The sequence below is a fragment of the Pristis pectinata genome, chromosome 7 (genome assembly GCF_009764475.1).
Source record: "Pristis pectinata isolate sPriPec2 chromosome 7, sPriPec2.1.pri, whole genome shotgun sequence".
Classification (NCBI taxonomy): Eukaryota; Metazoa; Chordata; class Chondrichthyes; order Rhinopristiformes; family Pristidae; genus Pristis; species Pristis pectinata.
In genome coordinates, this window is record NC_067411.1 from 88797221 (window position 1) to 88817308 (window position 20088).

Below are 20088 nucleotides of genomic sequence, written 5' to 3' on the forward strand. Positions count from 1 at the left end.
TTATTAAATTGAAGATATTTTTTGTTATAAACCACAGAGAACTAAATTTTAATTTTCATTAAACAGATCAGGTAGCATCTGAAGAAGGGTGTTGACTTTGAGTGTTTTTACCATTTTCTGATTTTACATCAGAAAGCAAGCTGTGAGGAGTAAAAATCTGTAAGGTTGTGAGGGAGCAAGGTGGGGAGATGGAGTATAAAGTGTGGAAATGTGAGGCTATCCATGGTGTTAAGGAAAAATAGAAAAGCAATATTATTTAAATAGCATGCAACTGTTGAATGCTGGTGTTCAGAGAAATCTTGGTGTCCTTGTACAAGGAACACAAATGTAGCATAAAGATGCAGCAAATAATTGGGAAGACATGTGCGATGTTGGCCTTTATTGAATGTGGGACAGAATACAAAAGTGGGGAGTTTTGCTTCAACTACACAGGACTTGAGTGGGATCACATTAAAAGTCCATACATTTAATGAAAGCTATGCTTGCCTAGGAGGCAGTGTAGAAAAGGTTTACTGGTTACCAGAAACAAAGGGTTATTTTGTGAAGAAAGATTAAGCAGATAGGGCTTACACTTAAGCAGACAGAGATTATCCATTTATGATTGAGTTGAAAAGGAATTTCTTCTCTCAGAGGTTTGTGATTTTTTTTAGAATTCTCTACCCCAGAGAACTTTAGGGGCTGAGTCATTAAATATTTTCAAGGATAAGATTGATAGATTTTTGGAGTTTAGAGGAATCAGTGGTTGTGGTGAGCAGGCAGGCTTGTGTTGAGACCAAGGCTAGATCAGCCATGAACAGGCACAAGGTGTCATATGGCCTTATTCTGTTACTGTTTCTTGGATTCCTGTTTTCTTAAATGCCACAACACAAAAAAAGGTGATCTAAATATATTTTTTGACAAATCAGTTGATTCTGAAAGGAAAGAGCATTTGTTCTTATGAGACAGCCACTGAATGCATCAACTTTGAATAAAGAATGGAAGGAATAGAGAAGAACAATGCTTTTATACTTTTTATTCATAATACTGCAGTTCTGGTCTGTTACATTGTATTACCAAGGGATGTCCTGATCTGTTAAATTTTATTACAAATATAAATATATAGTTAAGCATCTTGAGTGATCAGTCTGTTTACTCCCCTCCCCTGGCCCTCTCCACCCACCTATTTCATCCTCTAGTTTTCTGTTTTTTAACCAGCGCCAGCAACCCAGGTTCAATTCCTGCCACTGCCTGTAAAGAGTTTGTATGTTCTCCCCATGTCTGTGTGGGTTTCCCCTGGGTGCTCTGGTTTCCTCCCACATTCCAACAGGTTAGGAGCTGTGGGCATGCTATGTTGGCGCCGGAAGAGTGGCGACACTTGCAGGCTGCCCCCAGCACATTCTTGGTAACACAAAGAGACGCATTTCACTGTGTGTTTCGATGTACATGTGACTAATAAATAAGTAAGCATCTAAACATCCATCTTTCTCACTCTCACATCAAAAGATTGGGTTCATGACTGTGATTTAGGTTGATATATGCAGAACTGAGCAGTGAGTGCTGGCAATGTCAGAATTGTAATGTTTTGGGTTAAACCGAGGCTCCTTGTGCTTTGTCAGTTGATTTTTAAAAAAATGCTATATAACAACTTGAACTGAAAGGAGTTTTTGGAGTTGTCCTGACAATTGCCATATAAACCATATTTATCACCCTATTTATCAGCTTATTTATTTCCTAGTTGAGGGTTCTGCACAGAGTGACTTGCCAGCTTTACCACAAAATGTAAATGACTGAATTTCAAAATCATTTTGGTACATCCTAACAATGTGAACACGTGCAGGCCTTGTTATTTCTTTTATTTTTCCACATTTGAAACTGGATGTATGTCGTAGCTTTGGCATGTGTCAGGCCCTTGTTCAAGCAATTTGATCTTCTGTAAGTCCAGGTAATGTGTCTTGATGGGTTACTTAAAGGACCAGTACGGGTGGGTCAGAGGCAGTATGTAGGTGTGACATTTTCCACAGGACTTCCTGACCAATAACCAATAAAAATCCTGAATATCTCTTCCACAAAAACCACACGTACTGAGACAAATATCTATACTAGCTGAGCTGACTGAAATTACCCATACTGGGATTGAAGTGAAAACACAGGTTTTTTTAAGTGCTTGCAATTCACATTTAGCATGGCTCGTTTATGTTGTAACAGATACTTCCAATAGCCAAAAGTATCCTTACCATGACATGTATTGAATGTCATATCCTTATAGGAAGGAATGGAGGGCTGCAGTTATAAGAAGAGATTGAGTAGACTGGGTTTATTCTCACTGGAACATAGGAGGCTGAGGAGTGACCTTACAGAGGTTTGTCAAATTATGAGAGGCATGGATAGGGTAGATAGAGTCTTTTTCCAGGCCGGGGAGAGTCTGAAAATAGAGATCATAGACTTAAGGTGAAAGGGGAGAAATTCAAAGGATATCTGAGGGGCATGTTTTTCACACAGAGTGTAATGGTTATATGGAATGAGCTGCCAGAGGAAGTGGTAGAGGCAGATACAATTACAATATTTAAAAGGCATTTGGACCTGTGTAGGAAAGGAATAGAGGAGTATGGGCCTAATGCGGGCAAATAGGATTAGCAAAGATAGGCATCACAGTCAGCATGAAAGGGTTGGGCCGAAGGACCTGTTTCTGTTCTCCACAACTATGACAATAAATGCATTTTTGATTTCAAAGTGGATAAACCTGTTTTTTTCCATCTGGACAATCTCAAAGGTCTCCACTGCTGCTCAATGAATGAGATTTGGACCGGTGTGAAGAAAACTAATTTGGATCAAAAAAGTGTTAAACAAGTATGAAAGAAGCAGCTACAATGCTGCATGGTTAAGAAATGTCTCAAGCCACTTCACAGGTTTGTTATCAACAACTTTTGACCCTAAGCTCCAAGGGGAGACATTGGAGCTGAAGCTTCTAAACTCGGTCATAGTTTAAGAAATGTCCCAGAGGAGAGTGAGATGGACAGGTTTAGAGTGGGAGTTCCTGAACTCAGTACTTTGGCAGTTGGTATTGGTATTGGTATTGGTTTATTATTGTCACTTGTACCAAGGTACAGTGAAAAGCTTGTCTTACAAACCGATCGTACAGGTCAATTCATTACACAGTGCAGTTACATTGAGTCAGTACAGAGTGCATTGATGCAGTACAGGTAAAAACAATAACAGTACAGAGTAAAGTGTCACAGCTACAGAGAAAGTGCAATGCAATAAGGTGCAAGGTCACAACAAGGTAGATCGTGAGGTCTCGTATAATGGAACTGTTCAATAGTCTTATCACAGTTACTGCTATTTGTACTATATTTCTTCGTTTTTCGGTACCTGGATATCACTGGTGAGGCTAGCACTTATTACCCATCCCTTGTTGTCCTTGAGAGGGTAGTGGTGAGCTGCCACCTTTAACTGCTGTAGTCTTTCTGGTGAAGGTACTCCCACTGTGCCGTTGAGAAGGGAGTTCCAGGATTTAAACCCAGTAATGACAAAGGAAAGTGATATATTTCCAAGTCAGAAGGTGTATGACTTACAAAACACAGATGCACAGGTGGTTGTGTTCCTATCCACCCAAATCCTTTGCCCTTGATGGTAGAGGTCACAGGTTGGGGTGGTGGGGGGGGGCAGAGGGCGGAGGGGTGGTTTACTGTCAGAGTAGCCTGAGTGGGTAACTGCACTGCATTTAGAAAATGGTACACACTGTAGCCAACATGTAGAGGGAATGAATGCTTCGGGAGGTGGATGGGGTACCGATCAAGCAGGCTGCTTTGACCTGGATAGTATCGAACTTCATTAGTTTGCACTCATACAGCATCACACTCCTGATTTGTTCCTTGTTGATGATGGAAATGCTTTTGGAAGTCAGGAGATTTAAGGGTCAAGGTATTTTAACTCAAAGATAGAACAGAGGGATCAATGGCTGAATTGTAAGCTGAAGTTCGTGGAATGGATGACGATTACCAGAGATCAGTCAGAGTCATGAGAGTGAGGCTATGGAGGCATTTTTAAATAAGACCTCAGAAAACCACAAAATTATGGAATTGTGCAGACTTTGAGCTACCATTTCAGCTCAACCAAAATCAGTTATATCCATCACTCAAATTATATGTTTAAAGAACTGTAAAGGCATGGGATAATTATGAAAAAAAAAGCTGGAACAACTTGATCACAAACATCATTGAAGGGACATTGCAGTTTTGGAAAAAGAATTCAGTTATCTTTGGATAGGAGTACAGTTTGCAATGGCATTGGGCCTGGAAGAGCTGTTCTTTGGAATAAACAATAAATGTTCCCATTTTGGCTTGCTGTGTTTATGCTTTGAGGATTTACAGTCCAGACACACAGAGGAAGAATGGCAATTTGGTTGACCTGAAAGGGCTGCAGAAGCACACCTCAGTATGAGTAGGAGAGAAAAATAAAAGTCAGAATTAGAAGCTGGTGGAGAAAAATAAATCAAGAAGTGCTGAGCAAGTTCTAGTTTTGGGAAACAATTTTATCACGTGATCATGTTGGAGCTTGATATGATAATGCACTTCAGATGAATTCACAGAAGTGTTATCAGAGCAATTCTCCGTTTGTATTCCTTTAACTTGAAAAATATAGAAAAAGACAGGAAAAATAGTTAACAATATTGTGTGGAAAAAGACAGGAAAAACTAGTTAACAATACTATGTGTCAGTCTTTATTCTGTTTCTTTCACTGTGATAGATGTAAGAGCTTCATACAGCAAAGTGAACTCCTATTTGTTGGAAGAATGTAATTTTGAACATTTAGCACTCCCCTCCAATTTTATGTTATTCAATGGTAACGCTGTCATAGGTTCAAGCCTCACTCCAGAAACTTAATTATGAGTACAACAAAAGGTCAACAATTCAAACTATTTTTTCTTCCAACAAAATGTAATCAGAAGTAAATAGGGAATGACGTGAATGAGAATGCTTTAATCGATTAATTAAATGGATGTTAAAATAACGAAACCTGACGGTCTTTTTGGTTGGATGGTAAGGTTTATCTTCATCTTTAACCATCATTGAATTTTGAGTTGGAAGGAGGCATTACTACACATTGCATCACCTCCTGATTAGCACTTGAATGGGTGCTGAGGAGATCAATGCATTTAACACTCCTTTTAAGTAAATAGTTGTGTTGTTGAATTCTGCAACTTGAAATGTACAACAAAATTCCCATGATAAATACATTAAATGAATATGGAATCATTACTCACATGGGAATGAACTAATGCATAGCTGTTAAACTAGGAAATATTGACAGCTGGCTTATAAAATTTAGCTTTCACTCATTGTTAATGCACATCTGTTAAAATTTCTAGTGATCACCCTGGTGATTATTTCCTTTTAAATAATATTCTTGGATTATGCTGCAGTTTTAGGACAGCTGTTGTGTCAGGTGGAGGCATCCAACTAATGTCTGAAATATGTGGCATCGAATTCACCTGTATTTTCATTTTAATTGTTGCTCCATGAGCAATAGATGCATCCTACATGGTGAGAGCTTTTAAAACAGTAATTGATATTTTCTTTCTGTTCTTGAAATGGAGAAAAGAAACACAACTATCACTGTACTGGTAACTACTTCCTATGACTATTACCTGCAAGCACATTGCAGGTTAAATCATTTCTACCTGTGACAGAAAAGTCAACCTGAAATCTTCACCAGAACACAGCGTGTAATGCTTATATATCTGGTACAAATTTTGTTTATAAGCCCATCATGTTTCTTACTGTTTATTTGGATTACGAGTAAGAGTAAAGAAGGGTACTTACTTGCAGATAGCCAATTGGAAAGCACCTGTCTCCTGCACCTTAATTCTACCTGAACATTTTATAGTTTGGCTTCAGAAAATCACAATGGCTGCTACAACAAAGCAAATGCATGAGCATATACTTCAGTATCAGCAGTGGACTGATCAAGGTTTCAGAAGTGTGCTTCACCTCATCTGCAGATCATCCCTCTACTACAATAAATGCCACCTTTTTTCCTTTGGCATTGTCTCTCTAATTACGGATGCAGCATTTTACTTGGAGATTTAATAATGATGAAGCCTCAGGCTGCTTCCTCACATGCTGGTCTCTAAATCATCGCAGCTGGCTCCACAATTTATATAGCAATTCAAGGGAGTAAATGGCTACAGTTGGAGTAGGAGACTTAAAATGATCAAAAAAATCACTTTGACTGTGCTTCATTTTAGCATTTTTTTGTGAAATAAAATTTTTGGTGAGAATATGGCCATAAATTCATCGGCTCTGTAGAAACAAGTTAAACCTTGGTTATGCAATATGCAGTTATAGGCCTGCAAATCAAAATTTAGTGGCAGTCAGGCAAGTGCACTACAAAATTCCCAATACACACTTGTGGAGGCAAAGGAATAGTTGATGTTTTGGGTTGAAATCCTGCATCAAGACTGAGAGTGTAGAGGGAAGATAGCCAGTATATGGAAGTGAGAGGGAGGGCTGAGACAGAGGTTAATAAGTGATGGGTGGAACCAGATGGGGGATGTAGCTAGAAGGGAAGGGGAGGGGTGATGCTGGGCAGAGCGAGCCAGATGGGAGAAGGGTAAGGGGGGGTTGTTGAGATAGAACACAGAACATTACAGCACAGTACAGGCCTTTCAGCCCATGATGTTGTGCCAACATTTTATTCTGCTCTAAGATCTATCTAACCTTTCCCTCCCACATAGCCCTCCATTTCTCTTTCATTCATGCAGAGACTGGAAGGTGATCGGCAGATACAGATATGGGGGAGGGGGTGGAATTAGACATGAGATTGAGTGGGCAAGGATGAACATAGAACAGTACAGCACAGTACAGGCCCTTTGGCCCACGATGTTGTGCTGACCTATATAAACACCTACTCCATGATCAATCTAACCCTTCCCTCCTACACTGCCCATAACCATTTTTCTTACATCCATGTGCCTATCTAAGAGTCTTTTAAATGTCCCTATTGTGTCAGCCTCTACCACCTCCCCCGACAGTGCATTTCAGGCACCCACCACTCTCTGTGTAAAAAAAACCTACCGCTGACATCTCGGCTAAACTTTCCTCCTCTGACCTTAAACTGATGTCCTTTGTTATTGGCTATTGCTGCCCTGGGGAAAAGGTGCTGGCTGTCCACTCTATCTATGCCCCTCATAATCTTATACATCTTTATCAAGTCACCTCTCATCCTGCGTCACTCCAAAGAGTAAAGCCCTAGTTTGCTGAACGTTTCCTCACAAGACATGTTCTCTAATCCAGGCAGCATCCTGATAAATCTCCTCTGCACCCTCTCTAAAGCTTCCACATCCTTCCTATATTGAGGTGACCAGAACTGAACACAATACTCGAGGTGTGGTCCAACCAGAACTGCAGCATTACCTCGTGGCTCTTGAACTCAATCCTGTGACTAACGAAGGCCATCACACCATACAGCTTCTTAACTATCCTATCATCTTGTGCGGCAACCTTGAGGGATCTATGGACTTGGGCCCCAAGATCCCTCGGTTCCACCACACTGCTAAGGATCCTGCCATTAACCTTATACTCTGCCTTCAAGTTCGTTCTTCCAAAATGTATCACTCACACTTTTTCGGATTGAACTCCATCTGCCACTTCTCCACCCAACTCTGCATCCTGTCTATATCCCACTGTAACCTACAACAACCTTCTACACTATCCACAACACCTCCAACCTTCGTGTCATCTGCAAACTTACTAACCCATCCCTCCACTTCCTCATCCAAGTCATTTATAAAAGTCACAAAGAGCAGAGATGGAGACAGAGGCTAATAGATGATAAGTGGAACGAGATAAGGGAGAGATGATGGGCAGATGGCACCCTGTGGGGAAGGGGGGGAGGGGATAGGAAGGGTGGACCAAGAGAGAAGGAACCCAGGTGGGCAGCTGTGTGGATGATGTGCAGATGGAACCAAATGGGGGAGGGTAATGAGTTTTGGTAATGGGGGGGGAAGGGATGGAAATGGTGAACAAATGGAGAGAGAACCCAGCTGGACTGGTGGGAGTGGTAAAGAAACTCAGAAGGTATTGGTCACCTGAAATTGGAAAGTTCAGTGTTCATCCCAGCGGAATATGAGGTGTCAATCTTCTAGTTTGTGTTTGGCCTTCCGGTGGCAGCGGAGAAAGCCAACAACAGATAGATGGGTGTGGGAGAAACAAAGGACTGCAAATACTGAAATCGAGATGAAAAAAACATGATGATGCTGGAGGAACTCAGCAGGCCAGACAGCATCTGTGGAGAAAAGCAGGCGGTCAATGTTTCGGGTCAGGGCTGAAGATAGGAAAAGGGGAAGCCCAATATATAGGAGGGGAAAGCAGAGCAGTGATAGGTGGACAGAAGAGGGGAGGCAGGGTGGGTACAGAGTGGTGATAGGTAGATGCAGGTAAGAGATAGTGATAGGCAGGTGTGGGGGAGAGCATATCCACCAAGGGATGGGTAAAAGGTAAGGAGAGAGGGAAAAAAAAGGCTAGGAAAGGGAAGAAGAGAAGAAGCATTGTGGGGGGGTTGGTCTGTGGGGAAGGGGTTGGGGATTACCTGAAGTGGGAGAATTCAATATTCATGCCATTAGGCTGCAAGGTTCCAAGATGGAAAATGAGGTGTTGTTCCTCCAGTTAGTGCTTGGAATTCTTCTGGCAGCAGAGGAGGCCGAGGACTGTCATATCAGTGATAGTATGGGAGGGGGAGTTGAAGTGACTGGCAACGGGAAGCTGCAGGTTGTGGTTACGGACAGAGCGCAGGTATTCTGCAAACCAGCCCCCTAGTCTACACTTGTTCTTGTCAATGTGGAGGTTACATCGCGAGCACCCAGTGTTAGATGAGGTGCACATGAATCTCTGCCTCATCTGGAAGGGCTTTTTAGGTGCCTGGATGGTGGTGAGGACAAGGTGTAGGGACAAGTGTTGCACCTCCTGTAATGCTGTGGAAAGTGCTGGGGACATGGAGGGGTGGGTGGACCAGAGAGTCATGGAGAGTGGGCCCTGAGGAAAGTAGAAAGAGCATGAAAGTGGAAGAGGTGGCTGGTGGTGGGATCCCATTAGAGCTGGCAGAGGTAGCGAAAGATGATATGCTGGACGTGGAGGCTGGTGGGGTAAGATGGCCGTGGCGGACAGAGAGCAGTTTTGAGATGTTGTTGCGGACAGAGCACATTTTCATCTCTAAGTGTCCTCCTCCTCCAGGAAACGTGGTTTCCTCTCTGCCACAGTTGATGGAGCCTTCCCGTATTTTCCCGCACGTCTGCTCTCACCCCCTCTCCCCAGACAGAACTGGGATAGAGTTCCACTGGTTTTCGCCTTTTACCACAGCAGCCTCCACATCCAACATATCATCACTTCTGTCAGCTCCAACATGGTCCCATCAGTAGCCACATCTTACCCTCTTCCCCCCCACCTCTTTCTGCCTTCCGGAGGGCTCACTCTCTTTGTTCCTCCCTGGTCTATTCATCTCCCGTCCAGGCTGAATCTCCGCTTCACCTGGAAGGGCTGTTCACCACTTCCAATACACCTTCCCCACATTAACTAGACTCATTACTCTTCCCCACCAGGATCCATCTGCCCAACACCCATGTACCTATCCACCTGAGTTTATTCTGCCTTGGTCCACCTTTCCTAATGCTCCCTCTCCTCCATGTGGCTACATCTACCCATCATTCCACCCCCCCTCAACTGTTCCAGTTATTACCTATTGGCCTCTGTCTTGACCCTCCCCCTCACTTCTATATATGGCCATCTTCCCTCTCCACTCTCAGCCCTGATGCAGGGTCTTGACCTGAAATGTTGACCACCCCCTTACCTCCACAGGTTCTCCTTTACATGCTCCAGCAGTCTTTTGCTCCGGATTCGACACCTGCAGTCTCTTGCCTCTCCCATTACACACTTTCCTTTATACATTGCACCATTGCAAAGCTTGAAAAGAGAAGTACCAGCTAAGTTTGGGACCGAGGTTAGGGCTGTTGGGCTGAAAAAAGTTCCCATTCAGGGATTGTGTTGCAGCTTTGGTAAGGGATTAGGGCTTGGATATGGAGATCATCAGTTGTTGGGTTATTTGGGGAGTTGGACTATCGAGTGATGGTGATTATTGTGGCAATTGGGGAGCCGGTGATCGTGGATAGGTGGATAGTTCCACAACCTGAGTGGGACATAGAGAAGCCATTGTCGTGGTTGGTGCTTCACAAATTAAGGAAACCTATCTTTGGGGTTTCCAGATCCAGATAGGAGCATGGTCCAGAAACAGCACTGTTGAAACAAAATCAGAATCAGGTTTATTATCACTGGCTTATATGTCCTGAAATTTGTTGTTTTGCAGCAACAATATAGTGCAAAGTTGTTCTGCATGCCTAACAAGGACACCTCAAATAAAAGTGACCTAATTTTCCAAGTAACATTCTGAAGGAAAGTTGCCCAAGAGGTTGTAACAGTCCATGCATCCGACTGACATAGAAATTGTGTCATTGCCATGATTTACAACTCGAAGTGCAAGGTTGAATTTCTGCATTGGCACTATTTGACCTGGAAGTCATCACAATTAGAATAACCAACTTTCATGTACATAGTGCTAAGGAAAAAAAACACAAGGTGAAAGAATTTCAAGACCTCGGGTTTAACTTTATGCTAATTTGGATTGCAGCAGCATTTCAATAGAGGGAAGGATTTAAATGTAATCAATAGTGGTTGCTTAATCACTTTGATGTTGATATCGTTTATCTGTAAAAGCCATCCATGTAAACAATAGGTAAGTCGATTATTAGTAGAGGCCCTCTGTGAACATGGCAGCTGTTGAGAGCAAATGTGCTACAATGGAAATGCCCAGGCTGTTCATAGATGTGGCAACATACTGTATAAGCTGCTTTTTCAGTGCACATCCATGGGAAGGAATTGCTGGCAATCTTTACTTATAACTACTTAATGTCTTATGTAGCAACACACAAAATGCTGGAGGAACTGAGCAGGTCAGGCAGCATTTATGGAGGGAAATGGACAGTTGACATTTCGGATGGAGACCCTTTTGTTTTATGTTTTAGTTTTTTTTAACGCTAGAATAACCATAATGGTGCCATTCAAATTGGTGCGTCACATTTATTATTTGTAAAAATATAGATAAAAATATGCCAGAAATGTTTATTTGTTCTCCTTCCCTCTAGGCAACAATAGTTCAATAGTTGGGTACTGATTTGAAAGTGGCAACAGCCGTCTGGTACTTTTCTGAAATAAGTATTTTATCATCAGGGTATTAATTAATTAATTAGTTTATTATTGTCACATGTACTGAGATACAGCAAAAAACTTTGTAATGATTTATCTGGACGGCATGCAAAACAAACATCCATACATCGAGGTAGTAGAAAGGGAAAAGGAATAACAGAATGCAAAATTTAGTGTTACAGCTACAGAGAAAGTGCAGTGCAGGTAGACAATAAGTTGCAAGGGCCTTGACAAGATAGATTGAGAGGTCAAGAGTTCATCGTTATCATACAAGTGGTCCATTCAAGAGTTTTATAAAGGTGGGATAAAAGCTGTCCTTGAGCCTGGTCGTACGTTTTTTCACGCTTTTTTATCTTCTGCCTGATGGAAGAGGGGAGAAGAGAGAATGACCTGGGTGGGAGGGGTCTTTGATTATATTGGCTGCTTTCCCGAGGCAGCGGGAAGTGTAGACAGCGTCAATGGACAGGAGGTTGGTTTTCGCGATGGACTGGGCTGCGTTCACAAGTCTCTGCAATTTCTTGCTGTCTTGGGCAGAACAGTTGCCAGACCAAGCTGCGATGCATCCAGATAGAATGCTGTTTATGGTGCATTTATAAAAATTGGTGAAGGTCATTGGGGATATGCCGAATTTCCTTAGATTTCACAAGAGATCTGATTCTGGCCTCTTGCCATGTGCAATGGGGATCCCAGCTGATTTTTCTTCTGTTCTCAGACCAGTAATGGTAGTGACTCCCAGTGCAACATGAGATCTGGCTAAGGAGAAAAAAGATTGCAGTGTCAAGACTTGAGTTCAAGATTGAAGGAATTAATATTTGACTTTTTTGAGCTCCGTATTGGACTGAATTTTTTGGGTTCACACAGTTTTAAACCCAAGTTGTTTACATTTGCCATTACAATCAACTCTATATATTCAAAAACGAAATAGGAAATGCTGCAAATATACAGCTGGTTAAGCAGCATCAGCTGAGGGAGAACCAGAGTTAGTATTTCAGACACATGATCTTTCATCAGAACTGAGAAGTTAACTGTTTCAGTCTCCACAGATGCTGCCTGACATAGTGAATATTTCCCGCATTATCTATTTAGTTTTGGGTTACCAGCATCTACGGCATTTTGCTTTCTGTTCTTCACATTCAAAAGCTTTTTTTGCACTTAATTGAGTTTTCCAATCCTTTGAATTAGTAAATAACATTGAAAAGTGAAACTTAGGTGCTGAAAAGTTTAAATTAACAAGAAATGTGAATTAAGCAACTGTTAATTCACAGTAATTAGCTGTATACTTACCACCATGGAACCAGGCTCAGAATGAAGTGCAGGAATGTATGGCTACAAAATTAAAAACTCAAGGAAGCCCATGAGCATAAAGACTTAAAGGATCTTCCCTTATTGCTTTAATGAAAAGCACATGTTATGGGAGGGAGCGAGGGGGGGGCAGGAATTAACTTGAAACCAAGAACTACCTTGCAACTGTTTTCCATAGGTAGTTTCTTAGATTTTTAAGATTGTATGATGCCAAAAGAGAGACACATTTATCATCAAATGACCCTGGACCCAACAACCTCTTGCTATGCATCATGTTTTCTGTTCTCATCCTCTCTCCCTCTAAAGAAATCATACTGGGATGTGGTATAAGTTATTTCTCTCCAGCACACAAGAAAACAATTCACTCAAGGAATCTCCCACCGAAGAGAGAGGAAAAAAAACAGCCTGCTTTCTCAAACCTAGGTTTGAAAAAATGAGTTTGGACGATGTGAATCAAATTGTTTCTGGCTTTCAAACCTAAAGAGGATTCAGCATTCTTCACGGGATTCTGGCACTATAGATCTGTGATAGTGATTGATAGTTTAGTCTCTCTTTGGGAAGTGCTTCTTTTGTTCATCTTGTGCTACAATGCTGTTCTCTCTCTTCAAAAATGTTTTTTTATCACTCTGTGGGAATATGAGGGTTATATCAATGGATATCATTTTGCCTGCTTTTTGAAAGCTGCTAACCATTTGCAAGTGGCAAGTCTCGTGTTCACATCACACATCCTTGTATGTGCCTTTGCCTTCTACTTAACCCTGAGCTGAACTAACCAGGATTTAATCCACCAACACCTACTACACTGTTGCATTAGCTTATCTGCTGCTGAAACCCTCATCAATGCCTTCATTATCTTTTGAAAAATTAAAAAATTGCAGATGCTGGAAATATGAATGAAAAACAGAAAATTCCAGAAACACTCAAGTCAGAGGGCATCTGTGGAAAGAGAAATGGGGGGTCTTTGACCTGAAAGTTCAATTTTGTTTCTCATTCCACAGATGCTGCCTAACCTGATGAGTGTTTCCAAAATTTTGAGTGTCTATTCAAATACTCTCCTGGCTAGCTTCCCTTCTTGCACTCAAATTGAGTTCAGTCAACTTGAGCTTGCAGGAAGTCCTATTTGTCTTCCTATCCACAGATATACATTGGGTCCCTGTCTTTTAATGCCTCAATTTTCACAGTTTTTGAATTTCATCATGGTTTCATTCATTCTTTTCTTGATTACCTCCTTTACACTATTATCATCTGATCTCTGTGTTCTAATTCTGGTGTCCTGCCAATCTCCAATTTTCTTCTGTCAGCCTTCAACATCCATGCTTTTAGTTGCTTAACAGTTTTACACTCAACTCTTGAATTCCCCTTCTAAGTTGCTCAGCCAGTTTCTCCTCTTTTTCAGGTGCGCTCAGAAAACAACCACTGGTTACATTTTTTGACCCTTGTCACATTATCTTCATTTTTCATTTGGTCTCAAATTTTGCCTGATATTATTACTTTGAAGCAGCTCAGGCTGTTTATCTTTGTTGAGCTCCTAGTTGTGAAAATCAGACAAAAGAGATTTTGAAATCTCGCCTGAAATGTTTTAATTTGGTTGAAGATGCTTCCACTGGTTGTCAGCATGTCCAAAAGGCTCTTATTTATGCACCTGGTCCAGAAATCTCGTGTCTAAGTTTATACCATTCTATTAAGTTCCTGAAGAAATTTTGCTGAATTTTCCCGGAGTATATATTGTTCAAGTTAAATATAGATTTCTTTGGGTCTTTTTATTTATTACAGCGCATCTTTTCTTCTAATTAAAGAGTATAATTCTGAATCATAAAGATTAAATAAAATCAAGTGGTCAGTTGCAGTTTGAAAATGAAAACTATAAAAGTAGTATGGATTGCATCTCATATGTAACATTGAAAGGGAATTACAGTACTTGAATTTGAGAAAAATTCTTGTACAATGAAATAGTAGCCAATTTTTAACCTTCTTGTGTTTTAAATTACACCATGTCATGCAATATAACGTTTTAATGTTTCCTCACACATTTCATTCTTTCATCAATGTTGGCCCAATCAGACCTCGATCATTATATTTACTCTTCTTGATCCTAGTTTAGATTAAGCTCCTTGAGCTACAATTCAATGTACTAGTAGCTTTGTTGGAGCCAGAACTTGAGACAATCACCTCAGTAATAATGGGATGTCGTGTTTGAAATGATGCCCTTGAACCTGCTATCTGAGGAGTTCTTGTTTCTCCCCACCAAATCAACCCCCATTTCACTTTCTGTTTAAACCAGTCCACCAAAGGCATATTTACTCTTATTGATTGGTGTAAGATGGTACCTGTGATGCTTCCGAGAAAATTAAATTTTGTCAGGAAAGTGATTGAAAATGTGATTGTTATCTCAGTGACTGTTTGTCTGACTTGTGGACTTTACAGACACAAATATACATTCATAACAAAATCTGGCCAGGGGCAGTTCAAAATCTGGTTATCTAAGTGTCTCTTAAGGTACAATTTGCTTTAAACTCTGGAGTAATCTGAAGTCCCTCAACTTGGAAAGTGAAAGATGATAACCAATATATGACAGTTCTAATTAGCTTTCCCTTGGTTGTGAGTACATCGTAAACAGTAACAAGGCCTCTTAGGACTGCTTTCTGCTGCCAAGAACTTTGGCTGTACTTTCTAATTAACTACATTCAGTCCTCAGTTGTGCCAAGTTTTAGATTTATTATCACAAATCTATCCATAGATATACCTGTAACTGATTGCCAGACTAACATTTCAAATTATCAAATTCTAACTACATTTTAGCAAGTCTGTGTTGTAATGACATCTTGCTATACTTTTTTTCTCCATTGTTAACTCCTCTCATCCCTCTTCCTTTCCCATCTGTTTTTGGGGGTGCTGCCTCTGGTTCAGGACACTTTTACAAACAACAATGGCACTTTAAGGGTAATTTCTGAGTTTTTACCCCAAAGCTAATTGGCAACATCTTCTGATTATTGCATTGCTTAAGTCATTTGGAAAGCCATCAACCAGTAATTTTTCTTATAAGTTTTGGAAAATTATACATAAATGCACGAATAGGGAGTGGACATGTTTCTTTACAAGTTTTCATGGAATCTGTCTGTTCCATATTAATGCATGTTTCCACTTGTATTGATGCACCTACTTGTTTCCTAAATGTTTCTATGGTGTTTGTCTCCTCTAGTCTATTTGGAAGTCTATTTCTGTCATTGATCACACCCTGTAGGACCTTGTCAAAAGCCTTACTGAAGTCCATGTAAACCACATCTACTGCTCTGCCTTAATCAACTTTCTTAGTTACATCCTCTAAAAACTCAGGCAAATTTGTGAGACATAATCTCCCCTGCACAAAACCATGCTGACTTCTCCTAATCAGTCCCTGTGAACCTAAGTCCTGTCACTTAGAATCTCCTCCAACAACTTCTCTACCACTGATGTGAGGCTCACCGACCTGTAGTTTCCATTGCCTGCTTTGAATAAGGGGATAATATTTGCTGTCCTCCAGTCCTCTGATACCTTACTGTTGCTAATGAAGATACAAAAGACTCTGGCACATCCCCAGCAATCTCCTGCCTTGCTTCCCTTAGCATCCAAGGATAGATCCCATCAAGCCCTGGGCATTTATCCACCCTAATGTACACCAATATTTCTAATACTTCTTTCCGGATACAGGCATGCTCCAGAATATCAGTTTACCTCTCCCATAACTCTTGAGCCTTCACATCCTTCCCTTTGCTGAATACCATCGAGAAGTATTCATTTAGGACCTCACTCATATGACACTGGCTCCACAGCTAGATGTAACCCTTTTGTCCCTGAGGGGACCTACTCTTTCCTTAGCTATCTTCAAACTTCTAATCTACTTGTTAAAGGTTTTGGGATTTCCTTTAATCCTACTTGCCAAGGTCATTTTTATTGTCTCACTTTGCCCTTCCAATTTCTTCTTAAGTTCTCTCCCATATTCTTAATAAACCTTAAGTGACTTGTTTGATTCCAATTTCCTATACCTTGCATATGCTTCCTTCATTTCCCTGATCAAACCTAAATTTCCTTTGTTAACCAAGGTTCCCTAAACTTACTACCTTTGCTTCTTACTCATGCAGGGACATGCTGACTCTAAACTCTTACTATCTCCCTTTTAAACTCCTCTCACTTATTGGTTTTTGTTTTCCCCTCAAGCAGCTGCTTCCAATCTACTTCCGGTCCTTTTGAAATCTGCCCTCCCCCAATCAGGGCCCTGTTTTGAAGATCAACATTTTTCTTGAAACTTACCAAACTATGGTCACTGTCCGAAAGGGTTCCTTCACAGGCATTTCTATTACTTGCCTATTCTCATTCCCTCTGATAAGGTTAAGTACAGCCCCTTCCCAAGTAGGACTCTCTACACACTTTTGGATCCCTCTAGGATGCTCCTCTAGGTTTTTATGAATTCCACCCCATCTAAGACCCTTGCACTAAGGCAATCCCAGTCAGTGTTGGGAAAGTTTAAATCCTCCACCACTACACCCCTATTGATTTTCTTTAGGAACATAAGCTGAAAAACAACCTTACCCTTTGGAGACATTTGGTTATTGTTGCCTTACTACTTGGGATTGGAAAAATGTGTAATGATGAGGAGAACTTTGCATTTTGCTTTATCTCATCAGTTTCCAACAGATATTGTGTTAGGAATTCTTGTTTGCTTAATCATTTAAACCTTTGACTCCAATTTGTATTAACTGGGTGCCTTATTTTGTTTTTGTAGATGTGTGGAATTCATAGCTAAGGAAGGAAAGAGCCTGAAGGAGCTGTACCTTGTGTCCTGTAAGATCACTGATTACGGTGTGTATGCTGCTGTTTATCACTGCTACCTTTGGAATATGTCTGTGTCTGCAAACCTGAGATTATAGGGTCATCTAATATGTGCTGGGCATTGAGGCCTCTCAAATGTAATCATAAAAAGCTGAGGCATATTTTGCTGAAGTAGGATTTTTCAAATCTTCACAATGGTCAATTATTTTATGTTCAATCGTGACTCTGTGGTAACTTCTACAAATTTACCATAGTTTAGGCCATTGAAGTATTGAAAGTGAGCAATTTTAAATGATAGCAACAGACTTAGCAAGTTCTTTCTGAAACATTTCCATCATATTCAGAATTGGAACAAGTTTATTATATATGAAGCTCCTTAAACTTTTTTAGAGTGGACAGCCAGCGCCTCTTTCCCAGGGCACCAGTGCTCAATACAAGAGGGCGTGGCTTTAAGGTAATGGGTGGGAAGTTCAAAGGAGACGTCAGAGGGAGGTTTTTCACCCAGAGAGTGGTTGGTGCCTGGAATGCGCTGCCGGGGGTAGTGGTGGAGGCTGATATGTTGGGCAAGTTCAAGAGATTGTTAGATAAGCATATGGAGGAATTTAAGATAGAGGGATATGTGGGATGAAGGGTTTAGATAGTCTTAGGAGTGGTTTGAAGGTCGGCACAACTTGGTGGGCCGAAGGGCCTGTGTTGTGCTGTATTGTTCTATGGCTTCTATGGCTTAACACAGCAACTTTACAAAACACTTATATATTGTAATCAGTGTTGCCATTAACAGAAAAAGGTGTTGATGGTTGGCTTTTAAGTTAGTTCAATATTAATATTTGAAATGTAGAAGTAATATTACCAGGAGCCAACATGTACAAGAGATTTTCCTACTCTTATCAGTCCTACTGGCTTGAAAAGTTGTTATGAAAGTGTTCACTCTAATGGTAGGTTATTTACAATGTAGAATCCATCAGGGGTACTTTGGATGTATTTTGCCCCACCCTTGGCAGAGTCTGCAGTTTCCATAGTGGCCTCCTTAGCCATCTCAGAATGGAGTGGGAACAAATCATCCTCGATCCCTGGGTCTGCCTAAGACGAGGAAGATATCAATGCTATAAAAACCTTTGCTTTTTCTATATCTTTCACAACCGCATCTTATTTTCCCTTTTGCATTTTATACAATAGTTGTTTTGTAATGTTCATAATTTTATGTTGAAAATGACATGAATTTATTGACAGTGAAATCTGTTTGCCTAAATTAGATTTTATTTATTTTGTGCGTTTTTTTCATCGTTTGTTCTGGAACACTTTGCTGCTCGTCTGTAACTGTTCGCTAGTTGCTTAGTTGCTTATGTTTGATTGGACTCTATGCGCAACTTCACATAAAAGAGAATGGATGATGCTTCATGCCTCGGTCTGCAGTGGAGATTCATACAACTGATGACAGAGAAATGTATTAGATGATCAAACCTTTGTCTATCCAAGGCAAAATGGCTCACTCACCAAGTTAGGTAACCACTGACAAGATACTTCCTGGCAGTGGCTGCATTTATGAAGGATAAAGAGGCCTGAGTTTCAAGGGCAATGTTGCTGTCTGTTGAAAGGTTTCTGTTACACAGTGTTAAAAGAATGTGAATGTGAAACTAAACTCGAACTTCCTGTATCAATATCTGGTGTATTCACAGGAGGGACATAATTTATTGTCTTCATCAATCTGATTCCAAGAGAGTCAATTGTTCAACAATTGAGCAGTTTTGCCTTTTTAATTGATGGAATATTGAGGATAAGACTTTCTGGACCTCTATGGAGGTACTTCAAACTTCAGACTAAACATTACCACCTCCTATATTCAGATGTTTGATGAACATTCTTTGTGATAGCATTGCCTCCAAATTTTGGATCACATTGCATACATTTAGGTATGTTGTAGTAAATGAAAAATTGTTTGTAAAGGAAAATTGTGGACTTGCAGTGAGTTCTGCAAAGACTGTGCTCTTCCTTGTCATCCACTGCATGTCTGAAATGCTAATATATGCCAGGACACCACTTGGGTAGACTTTCTGTCATGCAAGTATGCCCTATGGATCATGCAGGCCAGCTATCCGGGAGCAGTGTGGTGAGACTTTCTTCACCATTACTTAACGCAGACTTGCCCAAGCAGACCCCAGGCCCTGCAGTCTTTCCAGTGGTAGGAAGTCTCTCCTTGGCTTCCCCCTCTCCCTGTGTCCCACTTCCTTCTCCGACAAAGTTGGTCGTGGCCCTTCAACACCCTTCCCCTGTTTGCAATCCTACCTCCACTTCAACAAATCTGCCATCTCTCTTACCCCCTCCCACACTTACTTTCTGCCTCGTTCCATCTATTTACATGCCATCCATCTAGTCCCCTACAGCTGAACGCTTCCCAACCCCCACACCTCCATATCACTCTTTGCTCACTAACCTTCCTACTGATCCTATCATCCCGACCCTATCCCCCACCTCTCAAACCTGGGCTCAGACTTTGTGTATTATGGCCGAGGGCCTGAAAGAAGGATCTTTTACCATTCAGTAGTTCTCTACGGTGACAAACAACTTTCAGGTCCTTCTGCACTGCTGTATTTTGTATTTGTGGGCCCTCAAAGAAAATATTCATTGGCCCACTGCTTACTTCCCCATTAATACACCATATAATTTCAAGGTACATAACTCCTGCAGTAGTAATATCTCTCCAATTTGCTTTTTGCTGGAAACATCCTTCATTGTAAAGCTATCTTCCCCA

General features: G+C 40.9%; 1 protein-coding gene across 1 annotated transcript in view; it reads left to right on the forward strand.

The window, feature by feature from the left end:
* The window catches only part of fbxl17 (F-box and leucine-rich repeat protein 17), a 509283-nt gene that overhangs the window by 322216 nt on the left and 166979 nt on the right, over positions 1-20088 (forward strand). Inside the window, 1 exon segment of the mRNA XM_052020204.1 lies at positions 17293-17369. Coding sequence (XP_051876164.1) covers positions 17293-17369 — 77 coding nt within the window.